This window comes from Marmota flaviventris, chromosome 12 (genome assembly GCF_047511675.1).
Source record: "Marmota flaviventris isolate mMarFla1 chromosome 12, mMarFla1.hap1, whole genome shotgun sequence".
Taxonomy (NCBI): Eukaryota; Metazoa; Chordata; class Mammalia; order Rodentia; family Sciuridae; genus Marmota; species Marmota flaviventris.
Genome location: NC_092509.1, coordinates 103,966,977 through 103,985,906, shown reverse-complemented (window position 1 = coordinate 103,985,906; position 18,930 = coordinate 103,966,977). Strand labels below are relative to the sequence as shown.

General features: G+C 46.5%; 1 protein-coding gene across 1 annotated transcript in view; it reads right to left on the bottom strand.

Moving 5' to 3' along the window:
* Positions 1–5,886, bottom strand: part of Vamp4 (vesicle associated membrane protein 4) — a 33,807-nt gene extending 27,921 nt beyond the window's left edge. Inside the window, exons 1-2 of the mRNA XM_027934941.2 lie at positions 5,746–5,886; positions 2,650–2,767 (exon numbers count right to left, since the gene is read on the bottom strand). Of these exons, the coding sequence (XP_027790742.1) occupies positions 2,650–2,715 (66 nt within the window). The 5' untranslated portion in view covers positions 2,716–2,767; positions 5,746–5,886. The remainder of the gene's footprint in view (positions 1–2,649; positions 2,768–5,745) is intronic.
* Between the last annotated feature and the right edge of the window lie 13,044 nt (positions 5,887–18,930).

Below are 18,930 nucleotides of genomic sequence, written 5' to 3'. Positions count from 1 at the left end.
CATATCTCAATAAAGCTGCAAAAATTATAATTGGAAAGAGTAACAAAACTTAAAAAATTTAAAAAGCAATTATTAGAACCAATCAGTTATGAAACTTCAAAATCTCATAAATATCCAAAGGCAGGCTCTATTTAAACAGTGGATTTTTGTTCAGTTCAGGTGTTCAATATCCAATTTTTACAGTCAATTGTGCTAATAACCCACATGTAAAGAGAAAGTCACAGTTACAGTCTCAGTAGTAGTACTGATTGAGACTGTACATTTTATATCTTTAAATATATGAGTTCAGCTCATTTTAAAAAGCTAAATAGCAATCAGTCTTTTGGTGGGTTCTTCTCCCCATCAAAAACATAAACAAAAACAAACTAAGGACAAATGCTTTTTGTATTATATTAAAAGATACTTCTAAATCATAAAATGTTGAGTGATTAATATCAAGTTCCAAAGTTACACAAAAAAGGAGCATATAAAATAAAGTCAAACAGGGGCTGGGGATGTGGCTCAAGTGGTAGCACGCTCGCCTGGCATGCGTGAGGCACTGGGTTCAATCGTCAGCATCACATAAAAATAAAGACATTGTATCCATCTAAAGCTAAAAAAAGAAAATATTAAAAATAAAAATAAAGTCAAACAGACCAAGAACTCTTAAGGGCAGCAACTGAGCCCCCTAGGTTTTAACACCATGCTTACCACGCAGTAGGTGGTTAATAAGTACTTGTGGAATGGATCAGTAAATAGAAGGATGACAAGAAGAAAGGAAGTAAGGGAGGCTTCCGTTTACCAGATTAAAAAAGGAAAAGAATATATTTCCTTCCCTCAAAAAATATTCTATAGATAGAATAATTCTATAGATAGAATAAGTATTCTATCTGTAATAGTCACATGATAAGCTGTCTTTCAAGATGCTGCACAATACCCTGATTTATTTATTTATTTGTTTATTTATTTATCTATCCCACCACCTTCTCTCTTATTTTCAGTGAAGTGGATTAAACACAGGGCCTCATGCATGCTGGGAAAGCATTCTAAAACTGAGCTATACCCCCAATCCCTAAACATAGCGTATTTCTAAAATGAACTAGAAATTGAAGCATCATGAACAAGGCATTCTGGACTCTGAGACAGTCATAGGTCCAGGATCTATCATATATAATTTCAAAATCTAAAAAGTTCAATAAGCCAAAAAGCTTTGATAAGTTTGGTGTCAAAACTCATTTGGGCTGGGTGCAGTGGTGCATGCTTGTAATCCTAGTGGCTTGGGAGGCTAAGACAGGAGGATCATGAGTTCAAAGCCAGCCTCTGCAACCACAAGGTGCTAAGCAACTCAGAAAGACCCTGTCTCTAAATAAAATACAAAATAGGGCCGGGGATGTGACTCAGTGGTTGAGTATCCCTGAGTTCAATCCCCAGTACTTAATCCCTGCCAAAAAAAAAACTCATTTGGAGGAAAACCTGACTTGAATTGACTTTAGCTATTTTATTTATATAGATAACCCATATATTTCACTAAGAAATATTAATATGTTTGGAGGTGTTAGTTCAGACCCCTAAAAGCTATATACTTAACTACCTTACTTAAATCTGAAAAACTCTAAATTTCAAATATATTTGGCTCCAGAGTTCTGAATAAGACATTATATAGTTGTATAAAATTTTCCCTGAGCTTGGCATGGTGGCACACGCCTGTAATCCCAGCGTATCAGGGGGCTGAGGCAGGAGGATCATGAGTTCAAAGCCAGCCTCAGCAAAAGCCAGGTGCTAAACAACTCAGTGAGACCCCCTCTCTAAATAAAATACAAAATAGCTGGGGATATGGCTCAGTGGTCGCATGCTCCTGAATTCAATCCCAGGTACCAAAAAATTTTTTTTTCCTTGAAATACTATTATCAATCTAAGCAACATATATTTTTTAAGACATTTACTATGAAGTTGAAAAAAGTAAGATTAGAATATGGTGGTGATAGGGCTCCGAAATTGACACCCTGAAGTAAAAGCTTCACAAGCAGCCTCATAGCAAGGTTTCTCTCTGACTGTCCCCTGCTATCAAGTTTTCCCCTAAGGCAAGCTACAGGGACCGCAGTTCCTTTCCCCAAAGGAGGTCACAAAACCCAGAACCCCCTTTCCCCAAATACTGTCATAAAACCTAAAAATATTAACCTAATCTTCTCCTTTCTATGTAAAAGTTGGCCATAAAACATTCACTAACCTACCTTCTTTGACTGCCCCATACTCAGAAGGAAGGACTGCTGCGGGGAGGCCAAGGAAAGTTCGAGCAGACAGGCCTTGCTGGCCTCCCCCCCTCCCCTGAGTCTATTAGTGTTAGATAACACCCTTTAGTTCAACCCTATTTCTACATGGCTGCCCTTACTTCATCAAACCTGAGCATAAAAATGTATAATTCACTCTGGGTCTTTGGGTCCTGTTGACACATACAAAACTGTGAACATATAAATCTGTTCAATGTTCCTCTTCTTAACCTGTTTTTGTTGTGGGGTGTCAGCTATGATCCTTCAGTATGAGCAAGAAAGGGATCACTACCTTTGTTGCTCCTACAGTAGCCATAAACTTTAGATTCTTTTATATTATTTACAAAGGGAGTGAAAACATGTTGACTCTTTCTTGTTCTAAAACTTAAGATTCTAAACTTACCCTTTCACTTTTCACAGAACCAGTGACATCATCATCATTGAGGTGTCGCTTGAACTTGGGAGGCATATTTTTACTCAGAGTACTCTTCTATTTCCCAGCTGAATAAAATATTCACCACCTTAAGGAGAAAAAAACCAATCATTAGACTTTTGGATGTAAACTAAAGTACTTAAAGCAGACAGAAGGCCTGTATGAGAGACGACCCCCCCCCCCCCCCCCCCCCGCATTTTGGTGACTTCAGCTACTCCCCTGTCACCTGCTCTACTCCAGTGACTTTACACCTGAACATGTAAGGAACAGTTAAACACATGATAAAATCAAGTAGTTTCCCAAAGAAAACATGTGGAAGAAATGAGTGAATTAAGGATTTTATAAAATGAAAGCGCAGATAGTACAGGAACAGAAAAAATAGAAAGAAGTTCCTTGAAAATCCTAAAATGCTTTATGATTTTAACTTGAAGTCAGAAGCTTAAGTAATGATTCTATTTACTCATCTGTAAAATAGGAATTTCTATGATTTTGCATGGAATTGAGGTGGTCCAATCAGATCATACATGCGAAAAAAATTTGCAACCTATATAGCGTCCCACTGGTATTCCATGAAAAGGGTTAAGTTTCTTAAGTCCTGGTTTGATACTGTGATTTTACACACACACACAAAACTTAAGATACACTTGCCTTGGGTCTTCATCCTATTTCCTAACATATAGTTCCTAATACCCTCAGAATCTCAGAGAGTGCTAAGTGTGGTTTTTGTTTGTTTGTTTGTTTTTGTATGCTAATGAGATGACTAGCTTCAGAAAGGCAGCTAGCTACAAGAAAGAGCAAGGCATGATTAAAAGGTTGGGATATTGCAGCTCCCACTTTGGGGAGGGCAGAAGGACTAAAGGTTGTGAAAGTTGAGTCAATCACCAACAGCCCAATAACAGTAGTCTATTTTGCCTAATAAAGTTTATGTAAAAACCTAACAGGACAGGATTCCAGAGTTTCCAGATGGCTGGACACATGAAGGTTCTTGGAGGGTGGCGTGCCTGAAGGGCTATGGAAGCTCCTGGTTCCTTCTGCATACCTTGCTCTGTACCTCTATTCCATCTGACTATTCATCTGTATACTTCCTAATAAACTTTATAATGAACTGGTAAACATAAGTAAAGTGTTTCCCTGAGTTCTGTGAGCCACTCTAGCAAATTAATTGAACCTCCAAAAGGGATTGTGGCTGCCCCAATTCATAGCAGACCAATTAGAAACACAGGTATAACATCCTGGAGCTTGTGATTGACACTCAAAGGGGGGGGGGCAGTCTCATGGGACTGAACCCTCAACTTGTGGGATGCTATCTCCAGATAGTGTTAGAAATGAAATGAATTAGAGGACACCCAGATGGTATGTCCTAGAGAATCTGCTGCAAAAATTACTTGCTTTCTGGTAGAGAAAAATCTCCACACATTCTGGGGTCACAGAGGTGTATGTATTATGAAAGTAGGAGAAAACGAGTTTGTCTCTAACATCAAAAGAACTGAGTTAAACAAAGCCAGTTTTCTTTGTTATAGAACCACCTCACAGCTTTTTACATGCTAATAAGTACTGTGATTTTTTCCAAGAAAATGTGTATGTAACAATAAAATTTTTTGAGAAAAAGTGGCATATGCAAATATGAATTTTCAGTATTTTTGGATCAGATGATGGCTGAACACCTAAGAACTCAGAATAGCTCAAATGTATAGAATGCTTTCTGTGTTGGGCACATAGATGTGCAATTTTCTCAGTGATGCAGAGCAGTTTTAGTGCTCAGAGTTACACATGCATGTTTTCTTTTATTCTCTATGCATACCACTGAGGTAAGAACCAAGAAACTAAGAGAAAAGACTTAGTAAAAAAAAAAAAAAGTGTTGTCACTTATTGAAATAGCAGAGATACAGGCCTAAATCAATGGTTGTGCGTTATCAGTTTTAGTATTTATTCAATTGGTTGCCATCAGATGACACAGTTCTACCTGAGAAACACATACTTCCCTGTAACAATCCAGTAGCCCCACATCCTCTTCAGGAAGAAGCATCTGAGATCTTCAGATTAAGTACAGTTAGACATTAGTTTGTTGTTTAATGTCATTCACTTAAAAAAAAAAAAAGTGTCTAGTTTCATATTCAACAAAATGTTCTCAAGCCAGAAATTTAACCTTCTGTAACCTCACTAAACTCTTGTACCTAAGTCACAGCTCCAGAGTTTCTCATTCCACAATATTTCCGTCATGTACATCTGGCCCATTTGATGCCTCATACTTTGATTTAATGATAATTCACTCATGCAGAAATGTTACAGAATGCATGGGAAAACAGATGACAGCAAATAATCGGAGAACGTGAGCTTTTCTTCAATCGTATTTTAAATCCTACAAAAGGGTGCTAGGGTGCTCAACAGCCCCCCACAAACCAGACAGACTCCTATGAAGTCTGCAGACATACACAGCAAAGCTAATACCTTAAACAGCAGACCCCGCCGTCAGAGCCAGGGGACCCGCTGGGAACAGCAGTGAGCCCAGCTCCACAAAGAGAGGGCCACCGGCAAAGCAGCAGGCAGGTCGCCACCGGCGGGATCAACCGACGCCATGGGTACCAACCAACCAAGGCGACGAGTCACGCTCGGGGAGGCGGCGTGGACGTCCTCGGTAAGACCTCCTAGAAGCCCACCGCCCGGGCCGTGTGCACACGCCCGCCCCGCCGGCCCGTCCCCACCGGACGCCCGGAACGTCACGCACCGGGAGCGGCCCCGGGCCTCCGCAAAGGCTCTGCGCAAACAAACTTGCATCTATTTATTGATCTTGCTCCACCACCACCCGCCCACCCGCCCGCCGCGCTCCGCGTCCGCAGGCGCCGGCCCTGGGCGGAGGCCGTCCTCCTGCGCGCACCGGGCGGCGCCGGTTCCCACCCCGCGTTCCAGGCCGCCCCTCCGCCGCCCTGCACCCCGCGGCCCCGGGGCCTCTCAACCGCCCCCCGTCTGGCCGAGCGCCCGACCCGAGGCCCGGGACGTTGGCGCCGGCGCGTCGCCTCCTCCCCGCCTCCTCTCGCCCGTCCCCACCGGGCCGGCCGGCGCCGGTACCTGCGAGCCGGAGAGCTCCGCGGCGCCGGGCGGGGAGAGGGAAGCAGAGCGGAGAGAAGAGCCAGGCGGGAGGGGAGGCCGCGGCGCCGACCGCCTCGGCCGCAGCACCCCCGCTCATCGAGCCGATCGGCGCTCGGCGGTGGCGCGGGCGGGGGGCGGGACCGGGGCGGAGACCGCCGAGCGAGTCGATCCCGCCTCTTCTGCGCCCGGGCGCACCCCCCACCTCCACCCCGCGCATCGTCGTCCGCAGCCTCGGAGTTGCGTGCTGGGGAGACGTCGCCGGGGTCGCGGGGTCGGCCGTGCGCGGGTTGCTCGGGGCGGCGTGGGAGACGAGAAGTGGCGCTCCGCAGCCCGGCAGCCAGGCCCAGCGGAAGGCTTAGGAGGCAGCTCCGAGACGTCTTTGCTCCGGGCTTGCAGTTGGCAGAGGATTCGTTCCCTCCCTTTATTATGATCCGCAAGGCTTGGGACTTCCCGTTTCATTTCCTCAGAGTAGAATAAAAACTCACACACAGCTCAGGAAATGGAGTGCCAAGCTGGTCGGGATTTTGAACGAATTTTCCCAGACTTGTATAGATTTGTCTTTCCCATGTCTAGCTCTATAGTAATTTCTTGTTCACTTTTTGAGATTTTTACAAAGGTCGTTTTAATTAGTTATTACACATGACAACAGAATGCTTTTTGACACACTGTACACAAACGGAGCCCAGCTTCGCCTTGCTCTGGCTGAACCTGGTGCAGTCACACGGGCAGTGTGAGCACACGTGTATGTAGGGTAATAATGTCCGCTTCATTCCACCCACTTCCTGTTTTCACTTTTTATGGATTGAGTTTTCATGAAACAATGATTATATATATTTCATTAGCTTAAACATTTAATTAGACTCTACTAGGCATAGCTATTTTAGGGTACAAATATAAACCAGCTCTTGAAAGCACCCAGCTCTGTGGTTTGGAGAGAAGCACGTGGGCCTCTTGCACTCAGCCGACTGAGTTAGGAAGTGTTTTCGTCTTGATCTTGAAACAGTCTAAAAGTTACTGAAGAATAAATACAAAGAACTGATGTAAACCCAGTATCCAGACTAACATTTTTCTAATGCTGACCTTAACCTGTAGATGGGTATCATCACTCACAGTGTGAATAAAACAGCCCTCTTCTAACATGAAGACAGGGCCAGAGAAATTTCTGCGGCTTCTTAATATTTTACATCACTTGTTTATTCTCTGTTCCACTAAATGTATACCCTCCCCCCCACCACCAGTTATTTGAGAGTTAGTTGTAGACATCATGCCTCTTTATCCCTCAGTACTTCAGCAGGTGTTTCCTAAGAACAAGAACATTTTCTTCATAACGGCAATTCAGTTGTCTAATTCAGACAATTGTTTAATTCAGACGTTGATACTTTAATTATTTCTAATAAAGCATCAAAGTTTGCCAGTATCTCAGTTATGGAGAATAATGAGTAAAAGAGCAAATGGTAAGTGGAATCTGTTCTTTACAGACAGGTTTGATTATAGTTTAATTTTTCTTAAAGGATGTATAAGGTGTACTCTGATACCTTCCTTGTAAAATGTTAGCTGTGATATTGTGAGATGGACCCACAGGGGTACTTGCTTTCTTTCCTAACTCTTCTTGTTTACTGATATAATGATTCATTGCAAATATATTATCTTAGAAAAATTGCTTCCCACAAAGATGGTAATCATAGACACTTGTGTAGTAATTTGCTTTAATTGTGTTACAAGTTTATTTTACTATTTCTCTGAAAGTTAAAAATGGCCACCATTTATCAAATGCCTCTTTTAGAGCATTATCTTAATAATCAGCATGTGTTATTGTATGTCTTCACAACGACCCTCTGATGTTATAATTTTCCTCATTTTATTGATTTGGAAACCAAGGTTACAAGATGACATAATGTAATTTGTCCAAGGTTAGAGAATGGACACATTAGTAAATATTGCATAGCTATATGCTTAAATTAAGGCAAGATAAATATTTCATCTAAATGGGCCACATACTCTGCCCTAAAATAGAAATTGGTTGGTTTTTAAAGCATCATATGGATGAGCTCTATCAAGTTTAATGTAATGATCTCATTTGATTTAGGAGGCTTTAGTCTGAAGGGCAACTACAACATTACTTTGTTGTTGAAGGTGGTACTATTAATCTTGGATAGTATAACAAAATGAATCAATTCATCAGATATGTATGATAGGTATTCTATTTAAGTCTATGGATGCAAAGATGGTAAAGAGTGTTTGGTGTCCTCCAAAAAACAACAATTTTACACAGAAAAACAAGCCTAATATGTTAGTTTGCTGTTACTGGGATTAAAAATCTGAGATAATCACAGGGTGTGGTGGTGCATGCATGTACTCCCAGCAGCTCAGGAGGCTGAGCAGGAGGATGGCAAGTTCAAAGCCACCCTCAGCAACTTAGCGAGGCACTGAGCAACTCAGCAAGACCCTATTCTAGATAAAAATACTTTTTTAAAATGGCTGGGGATACATGGTTAAGTGCCCCTGTTTTCAATCCGCAGTACTGGGAAAAAAAAAAGTGTATGGGGGGGGTGGAATCTGAGAAATCAACATAAAAAAGAGAAGGTATATATTGAGTGACAGTTTTACAGGTTTCAGTCAGGGTCAATTGTTTGACCCTATTGCTTTGGGGTCTGTGGCAGAGCCGCATATCATGACAGGGAGCCTGTGGTGCAGCAAGCTGCTCACCTTGTGGTGGCTAGGAAGCTAAGACAGTGGAAGAGACTGTCCTAAAAGGGACATGATACATTCCCAGTGACCTGAGACCTCCAAGTAGGTCCTACCTTCTAAAGCCTCTACCGTCTCCTGATAGCACCACTGGCTGAGGAAAAAACCTCCAACACATGGGCCTTTAGTGGGCATTTAAGATCCAAATTAGAGCATTATTATGGTTTAGATCTGGAATGTTCCCTGAAGGTTAATGCATTGAAGGCTTGGTCCCCAGTGCAGCAGAGTGGGGCTTTGGGGTGACAACCTCATCAGTGGACTAATCCATTGATGAGCTCATAGTGTAATGCCAGATTCGTGGGACCCCAATAGACCTCCAGGAGCCGAATCCAATGCAATCACACAAGAGTCTTTATTGCAAGCTCGAGCCTGGACTCACAACGGTTCTGATGCAGTGGTCCCAGGGAGTGAGTCCCGGTCCTTTGTTCAGTGAGATTTTATAGGTTTTGGGGGATACTCTATGCGTCACGATATCACACAGCAAATCATTTCACACCGCGGGAAAGTCAAACAACAACTCTTAACATTGATTAGCACATTCACTGGCGGGAACAAGTTGGGTAGGGGTGATTGGTTAATACAAGAGGGGGATTTGTTTGAACAGATTGGTTTAAGCCATAAGGGGTATACATGCCCCAGCATGTTATCAACCACCATAAACTACTGGGGGGTCATCTGGCATCCCAGGTATTTTCCCTGTCTCATGCTGATTGGTGGTTGCTAGGGGATTGCTATGGGTCCTCACCTAGCCTGAGTCAGGGACACCAGGTGCCATAGATCTGTGGGGTTTTCTAAGGACAAGGGTCACGCTCCTTTCCTTTGTCAGGAGTTGAGGTAGAAGCTTTTTTAAAAAATGGAGTCACATCAGTTTCTCAACAGCAGAGTGGGCTATCAGGAGGTGGGACCCAGTTGGAGGAAGTAAGTTACTGGGGGCAGGCCTTTGAAGGTTATATTGTCCCTGGACCACCCTCCCACACACTGGCCCTGCTTCCCTGCTGACATCAGGTGAGCAGCTTTGCTCTGCCAGGCCCAACGTGGTGGAGCAAGCAGATCATGGTCTGAAACCTCTAAAAGTGTGAACCAATAAAACTTTCTGTAAGACTGGAAGACGCCGCACCACACGACACAGATCACCAAAGAGGTTTCCGCTTTATTACCAAAGGCTGTGTGTTTATATAGGTCTAAGGAGAGGTTACAGGGCTGAGGTAGATAACAGGTCGCCCGTTTATTGGCAAGCTTTACCATATGTCAGTTCCGGAGCCCAAGAAGTTAATTCTAATTGGGGCTAAGGCTTCCCACCAGCAAGGTTTGAACGTTGGCGCCAGCAGGAACGTTTCGCGCCAGTGAAAGAAACAAAGAGGAGAAAGAGGGTCGTTAGACGCCATGCTGGGGTTTTTCTCTGGGATGCTGCTGCCGTTATGTTTTCCCAACATTCCTCCCTTTTTGTTTTCTTAGAAATTGGGGCATTGTTGGTCAGATCTGGCTGCTTCTGGCTGTGCAGGGGCGGCGTAGGGCCTAGAAGGGGAATTGGAGGAATGTTCGGGGGGGGGGGGGGGGGCAGGTCTGGGGATATCATGGCAATCAGAAATAAAACCCAGTGGCTATAGACAGCTACTTCCGTAGGGGTGAAGTCTATGAAAGTTCCCTGAAACCACAAGTCGTCGATGGCGTCGAACCAGTCCTGGATGGAGGAAATAGTTGGTATCAGCCACTGGTCCTGTAACAGAGACTCTAGGAAATATTGGAAGCGTTGCCTTGACATGGCGTCACCAGCACCTGAAGAAGATCAGAGCAAACAAAAGCAGGATGAAGATAAAAATTAAAGCAAATGTCAGTTTTTGGCAGAAGTTCCATGTCGGGGGACTGACAGAGAAGAGGCCAAGGGCCATGAGGAGGCTTAAAAGGACAAAAAGGGTCAAGAATCCAGGATGGCAGATTAAGAGGTTCTCCGGGCTCGTTGTCTCCCACTGTCCGATGTCCGTTGCATTCCATCGTGCCTGGTAGTGAGCTTCAGCAATGAGTGAGCTGTTCTCTTGAAGATGTTGGGGGCTCATCGGTCATCAGAGGCTGGTAGTACCTAAGCAGAGGCTGGTTGAAAATTTGGTTAGAGATCTTCCTTAATTGGCCCTGTAGGAAGCGAAGCAGACAGGGCAGGAACAGACACATCAGGAAAAGAAGACATATGGGCCCTAAAAGAGGCAACAGCCACAATTGGAAGTGGGCTAAAAAGAAGGTGGCAAATGGGTTTTGGTTTGGTGGATTTTTCAAAGAGGTAGCCAAGTCGGTGAGCTTCACTACATTAGTTTCCACAAGGCCTGATTCGTTGAGTAACAGCATTCTTCCCTCAAGAAAAGACAGGTTCCACCTTTTTCGGCTGTGAGTAAGTCTATAGCTCGTCGATTTTGAAGAGTAACTTGAGCCAAGGAGGCAGCGCCGGGGAATCACAGTATGGTTAGACTCCTCGGGCTCCCATAATGGAGTGTCGGGTGAAAGGGTTCAGAGAGAACGGCAGGCAGATAGAATGGAGAAATTTGAGAGGTCAGAAGCCTAGAAGTTCAAGGGAACCGCTGCAAGCAAAGGTTGAGTCAGGTGCATAAGTAGCAATCAGTTGGTGTGATGGCGGGGAGGGTTAGATTTAAGAAGGTTACAGTTTCAGTAAGTAGTCGTAGCCATGAATACTGTGGTGGACTCCTGACATTAGGCTCACATGGATCCTGTATGGAGTCTAACAACTGCTGTTCGGAATGCTTTATGTCAGTAGAGATTATAGCTACTGAGTGCTGGGAGGGTTGAAGCTCTCGGGAGATGGAGATGGAGCCACAGTGGGTGGGAGAGGATATGTCACAGTAGAAGGAAGCATTTACCCTAGAAGTCCAGCGTGGATGGTTAGGGTCAGTGATAGCCAATTGATAGCCCCCCCGAGATCAATCTGAAATTTCCAACGCAGGAATCCCCGATGCATGCATGTGGGTTATGAACATTACATGACCAGTAGGGGCACCCCCCATAGGTTTCGGGCCACCATTTGCAGTAATCCTCTGTCTGATCATATAAGAAGCAAAGGTAAGGCCTAGTGGCTATTTTTAAAAGTTCAGAATTCTGAGAGGAGAGAGGAAGGAAGATAGATGCATTACATCCCGTAGGGGCGCAATCGACTGAAGAAACTAGGCGAGTGTAACGAGGACATATGTCTCACTACATATGCCTTGGACATATGTCTCTCTGACTTTGAATCTCCAAGTATCATGGTGGAGTATGGGCGGTTACACAAGACAGGCGAAGCTTTAGAGGATAGTTAGGATGTGGAGAGCAGGAGTAAAGGGGAGGTCTAGGAGGTGACTCTTGAAGTTCCTCTGGGGTAGTCTTGTCATCAGCAGGTGGGGCGGCCTCCTGGTGATATGCTTCAACAGAATTCCTCAGTTTGATCTGCTATGAAGCATAGCATTGTTGAACATAGTGGGATGAGGTGGCCCAGTTGAATCCAGTAACATTAAGGGCCCAATTACAGTCAGTGAAAGGCCAATCGCTTTGGCCCATAGACTGAGAGCGGATGGTGCCATCCTGTTGCCATGTCACTTGGATGTAGAAGCTCCATCTTTGGGTTGGGATAGAAGCTTGAGAGAGATTAATGATTAGTAATAGGAGAGGGTTGGTGAGAAACTTTGAGTTTGGTGGGCCCCAGCATGGTGGAAATATGACTGTATGGGGTCCTGTCCGGCAAGGTTTCAACGACTGAGAATGTAGCTCTCCAAGTAAAACTGCATCACCTGGTTGAAGAGGGTCCGATTTAATTCCCGATTGTGCTGGAACAGAAGTAACAGATAGTGCAGGAAGACACTGGTCTGCGTGTTCTCTTAGGAGTTTGTATAGAAGCATGAGATAGGGCAGGTAGGACACAAGGGGAGGAGGAGTGATAGGAAAGTTTTAGTTGATTAAGAAAGGCATCCATAGAACAGGCTAAGGCCTGAGGGGGCTCTAGGGGTTGCCCGAATTTGGGTGAGGGCCAATGGCAAAAGATTGGGCCAGGACAGTCTGCATGCAATAGCAAGTTTAGTGAGATGATCCTTGAGAATGCCATTAGGCCTCTCAGCCTTACCCAAGGATTGGGGTCAGTGGGGGATGTGGGGCCTCCAAGTGCTGTTAAGGCCTTTGGAAACTAGTTAAACAATCTGAGAAGTGAAGGCTGGACCGTTGTCTGACTGGATGGAGGCAGGAAGTTCGAACCTAGGAATGATCTGCTCAATGAGGATGGAGGCGACAGTGTCAGCAGTTTCTGATGGTGTCAGCAGTTTTCCTGGAGGTAGGGAAGGCTTCTATCCAACTGTAAGAGAGTGCTATCCCCAAATTACAAACAGTTAAATCCTGTGTCAAGGCCTGACCAAAGTGGTAGGGACTGTCCCTGAAGCCTTGGGGTAGGCCTGTCCATGTCAGTTGTTGAAACCTAAAGAATGTAAGGTCTTCCCATGTGAAGGCAAAGAGGTAATAAGAGTCAGGATGCAGAGGTACTGTAAAGAAGCCAGCTTTAAGATCCAGGACAGTAAAGTGAATGGTCAAAGGGGGATATGAGAAAGAAAAGCATGAGGGTTGGAAACAACTGCCTCATTAATTAGGCGGAGTTCCTGGACTAAGTGATAGGCTCCTGAGAGTTTGCGTACCAGAAATATACGAGTATTACAGGGGGAGTCAGTAAGGATTGGGAGTCCCTGGGCCAGCAACCGGTGTATAATGGGCTTAAATCCCTCCCTATGGGTTTTGGAGATAGGAAATTGGGAACACAAGGAAGTTTAGTTTGGTGTTTCAGCTGGGTATGGACTGGCTTGTGGTGGGAGGCAGTAACCAGCATGGAGATGTCTCAGACCTAGGGATCAGGGGGCAATGGCACAGAAGGTACTGTCAGGTCATTAGAGAGGGTAAGAGTTAAAGGCCAAAGGAGATGGGTGGTAGTATTCTTGGGGTGTAATTGGAGGGTGGCTCCTAATAATTGGAGAACATCTCTGCCTAGGAGAGGAACTGACAAGATGCAATGACCAGAATAGTGAGTGAATGGGTGTCCCTCCAGGGCACAGGCCAGATTTACAGTTCTGTTTGGGGAGAAGGGTTTGTTATCAATACCCATAACTGAGACCTGGGAAGGAAACAGAGGCCTAGAATGGGCAGGCAAGACAGAATAGGTAGCCCCCGTGTCCACAAGGAAGGTTATGGACTTACCCGCTGCCTGGAGCATTACCCTGGGCTCGGAGAGGGCTGAGAGGGCTTCTTAAGTCTTCTGCAAACCCCAAAAGTTCAGGAGAGGGGACTGCCTGACTGGTCATACCTCCTGCGTAGAGGGGCCAAGGAAGGACCAGCCAGAGGCAGTCAATCTTCCAATGTCCTGTCTGCTTACAGGTGGGGCATGGCCTGGAAGGAGGCCGTGGGTTTGGGCATTGGCATGCCCAGTGACCTTCGCATCCATATTTGAGGCAAGCCTCTGGTGGAGAGGAATGCTGGTTCCCCTCTGAAACTTTTGCTGGAGATGTAGGCCTCAGGGATGCTGTCAAGGCCTGAGTTTGGGGTGTTACCTTCTTTTCTGCAATGGAGCCTGCTTTAAAAGCCATTTTCACCAGATCTCAGTTAGGGGTCTGATAGTCCTCCTCAGCTCATTTGAGCTTTTTTCTAATATCATGAGCCGATTGAGTAATGAAATGGGTTGCTAACACTGTAGCCCTGATGGGAGACTCAAGATCTAGCTTAATGTATTTGGTTAGGGCCTCTGTAAGGCGGTTGAGAAATAAGGATGGATTTTCATCAGGGTTCTGGGTAATGTCCTTCAGTTTATCAAAGTTAACTACCTTATTAGAAACTGCTTGCATGCAGTCCCAGTTAGGTTCAGTTATGGGACATGCACTCGGACTATCCCTTCAGCACCAGCTACTTCCCTGACAGAACAAAGGAACTGTGAGTTATCTGATAAGAGGGATCAGTGAAGCACTGACAGGAGAAGAGAGGGGCGTGAGTGGGGGGGGGGGAAGGGCTTATCAGTAGAAGAAGTGAGCAGAGTTGGGGGAGGGGGAGAGGCTCGGAGGGATCCGGAGATCCCACCCATTGCAGCCAGGTGGGACCCATCCTGCCTGCCCGTTGGAACCGGGCCGCAAAGGGAGGGGCACGGGAGTCGGGGGCTCGCGCTGTGGCGCAATGAAGGTGAAGGACAGGACGGTGGCTCGCCCGCCTGCTGAGGTGGGATCCCGAGGCCTCTCCAAGCCACTGAGGGCGCACTGCCGGCCCGTTTCGCCCGCTGCACCGGGTAGGTGGAGCACCAGCGCACGTGTCTGGTGGCCAGGCAGACTAGAAGCATGCAGACAAGGCCACGGGCGGCAGAGGTGGCGGCGGGGGCAGGGAGGGGACGCAGATGGGAGGAAAAGGAGGGGGAAGTGCGCAGGCAGGGCTCAGAGGGGAAGGTTGGGAACAGAGAGCAGAAGGCAGGACGGGGAGGCCTGGGAACTCTTTATACCCTTTCAGGCGCCGGCAATAGTTAAAAGGTCCCAGAGGAAATTTGGATCTAAGGAGCCTTCTGGAGGCCAATGATTGTCATTATCTAGCGGATATGTGGGCCAATCTTGGGTACAGAATCTGATAAGAATTTTGGGCTTGAGGTCCGGGGGGAGAGAGAGAGTAGCCAAACTCTTAAGGAGACACTTGAGTGGTGAGGTTTCTGGTATAGACAGGGAGGCACTCATAGTTAGAGAGTGGAGGAAGGGACATCAGAGGGAGAAAAAGAATTAACCCGGGCTGTAGGAGCTTTCTGGAAGCGAAGAGCAGATGGAGGATCACGTGGGCGTCCCCGAAGTGACCAGTCCACTGCGAGTAGGTACAGAGGGCACAGCTCGGTCGTCACCGACAAAGTGCAGTCTGTGTGACCCTATAAGCCACCTGATGTCAGGAAAATTTTTCCACCGTGTGGTGAGCCGTTCCTATAGACCGTGGCCGCCATTAGAAGATGGCGCCGGCTTCCACTGTGGCCTGTGATAAACAACTCCTTTTTTGGAGAGTTGGCACGTAATCCTTTATCACCCTATGAGAAAGCTCCACGTGGCAGCTTTGCATTGGGGCTTGAGATGCTTTATTAAGGCTGGGAGGGGCATCTGAGGGGAGAAGAAGAAATATCAAGGGCCTGAATAAACTGCTGAAAGAAGATTCCTGAGTTGCGTCTTCCTTGCGGGCAAGGGGTCGCGACAAGTGGTGCCGAGACCCGGGAACCAGAACTTTCAGCAGTCAGGGGTGGTGCACCGGTTAGTCCCAGGTAAGTGGGATCCGCGACCAAAGCGGGGTTAGTCCCAGGTAAGTGGGATCCGCAACCAAAGCGGGGCAGCTCCTCTGTAAAGAAAGAGAGAGCATTACATTTTATTGCAGCTGCACTGTGTACTTTCGCTTTTGTTTTCTGTGTTTCTTTTGTTGTGTCATTTTGCTTTTGTTTTTTGTGCTTCTTTTGTTGTTGTGTCATGGGTACCGCATCTTCAAGTCCGCTTCTCCTGGCCCTAGATGGCCTGTTACGTTCCAAGGGCCTGGAAGTGAAACATAGTACTTTACAGAGATTTTTACAGAAGATAGATATCGCTGCACCGTGGTTTGCATTTTCGGGCAGCCTTACTGTACCTAGTTGGGATAAATTAGGCAAAGATCTTGACTTTGCTTCTGAGCAGGGCATATTAGAGGGTGGGGTGATACCCCTTTGGAAAATGGTCCGTAGTTGCCTTACAGATGGCAGATGTCAGGAAGCACTTACTAAAGGACAGGAAGTTCTAGAGCAATTACATGAGGAGAAATCGGAGACGGCAGGAAGTGAGGTGCCTCAGGAGGATGGGAGTGTGCGGAGCGTGAAACAGGGGAGGAGACGATTGTATCCAGATCTCAGTACGCTGCGCACACCCCCATGCGAAAGTGGGTCAGAGGAAGAGGAGGATGAGGAGGAAGAGCTCGGGAGGCTGTCTCATCAGCTAGAGAGTTTAGCTATAGGAGAAGGGAACAGAAATAAACAGGGGCTCAAGAAAAGCGATCCCCCGGATCCACCGCCGTATGGTGGGGGTGTTTCGGGGAGAGCTTTCCATGCCCAAACATGGAGGGCTGTTAACGCTGAGATGGGTCTTGCTTATCCAGTTTTTCAGGATGACAATAGGGGAAGATTCCATGAACCCTTAGATTTTAAAATTGTGAAGACCCTGGCAGAATCTCTCCGCACTTATGGCATAGATGCCGCTTTCACTCTCACTCAGGTGGAGGGACTTACTAGATTTTGCATGACTCCCTCAGATTGGGCTAGTCTAGTCCGCGCTTGTGTTTCCCCAGGGAAATATTAGGAGTCCAAAGTTGGCTGTTTAATGTTTCTGGCATTATCCAAGACTCGGGGCGAGGTAGGAGGCTTAAAATTTCTGCAAATAATTCACAATTATCTAATGCTACATTACCCTCCGCAGCAGTCTGTCTCCAATCTCCGTTCCTGTTTATTTTGGCTAATGATACACCACAGGGGATGCTTAATTGTTCTAATGTTACCTGCTACTTGTCTGAGTGTTGGAATGGCTCCTGGACTACGGCAGTGGTTATGAAAATTCCAACCTTTGTCCCGATCCCGGTTACTGCAGATCCAGAATCTTTTCCTATTGTTGAATTGATTAGAGCCCATAGAGATTTTGGAATTACGGCAGCTATAGTGACAGCTGTGGCGGTATCTGCTGCTGCAGCAGTTACAGCTGGAGTAGCCATGGCCAGCCAAGTACAAACTGCTGCCACTATTAATCAGGTTATTCAACAAACATCCACTGTACTTGAATCCCAAAGTAAAATTAATCAACACATTTTATCTGGGATTTTGGCTGCTAATCAAAGGATAGATCTGCTTCAAGCTCAAGTTGAGGAATTGTCTGACCTAGTACATTTGGGTTGTATTGATCAACGTGCACATTTATGCATAACCTCTGTCAGATTTAATGATTCCAGGAATGCCTCCCGCATCATTGGCGAATATTTGGCCGGAAATTGGTCCATGGCAGCGGAAGACATGATCCAGTCTCAACTAACCCAGATAGCTGTCTTGAACAGTACCCGTGTCGATCCCGTGACTTTGGGTCGATTCACCGATTGGATATCCTCTGCCTTTTCCTTCTTTAAGGAATGGGTGGGAGTGGGCATTTTTGGGGCAATGTGTTGCTTCGGTGTTGTACTTTGTTTGTGGCTTCTCTGTCGCCTTAAAGCTCGCCATGCGCAAGAGAAAGCTATGATTGTACAGGCTCTTGCAGCCTTAGAGAATGGCATTTCTCCACAAATCTGGCTTGCACATCTTAAACAGTGATTTCTGGGCATGGCCATTACACCCCAAGTTAGTTTCACATTGCACTGGGATTGGCATGTCCTCTTCCTTACTCTCTCCCAGTGCTGAATAGCCCTTGCACTCTGCAGGTCTTGTTACCATTGCACGCAGATGGGTTTCAGGACTGGTCTTTCTTCTTGGCTGCAGACTTTTACCTTCCTCTGGGGCTTAGGGATTGTGTTGCCAACTTAAATTTTGTCATCATTACCAGGCTACCTGTGTTATCCTACTTCTCACCGTCGTCACGATGCAGGATGCGAGGCAAGGCACTGCACTTGAGTGATCCCTCAACGGACCTCAAGGAAAGCATGTCCTATTACATGCGGGTTTGACGTCCACGCCCCGCCCTACGAAAAAAGGCGTCGGCTGATATGGGATCAGGTCTGGGGAAGGTGCCTCCTTAGGACTGAACCATACATTGCAGCCACTTCTGCACAGTGGGATAGGACCTCTACTTTCGCCTGCATTGTTTTATAAAACAGAAGGGGGAACTGTGGTGAGCCGTTCCTATAGACCGTGGCCGCCATTAGAAGATGGCGCCGGCTTCCACTGTGGCCTGTGATAAACAACTCCTTTTTTGGAGAGTTGGCACGTAATCCTTTATCACCCTATGAGAAAGCTCCACGTGGCAGCTTTGCATTGGGGCTTGAGATGCTTTATTAAGGCTGGGAGGGGCATCCGAGGGGAGAAGAAGAAATATCAAGGGCCTGAATAAACTGCTGAAAGAAGATTCCTGAGTTGCGTCTTCCTTGCGGGCAAGGGGTCGCGACACCACCGGAACGAGAGAAAATCAAGGAAGGAAAGACAGAGCCCCAGCAGAACGCAGCTCTGGGCCAGAAGTTCAGCTCAGGGCTGAACACAGCTCTGGCGGGGGAGGAAGAGACCAGGGAGCCTCTCTCGTGTAAACCCAGAAGCCTCACGCCCCAAAGGGAAACGGGTTGCCAGAGGGTCCACTGTGACCAGTGAAGGTCTTAGTGGAGTGCATTCCCTCCTCCCTACTGGGCGTCAGAAGAGTGCCAGACCATCACAGTCCGTCTCCAGCTGCTAACCTGAAGGGAGTTGGCGAGCCGGGGAGGGGG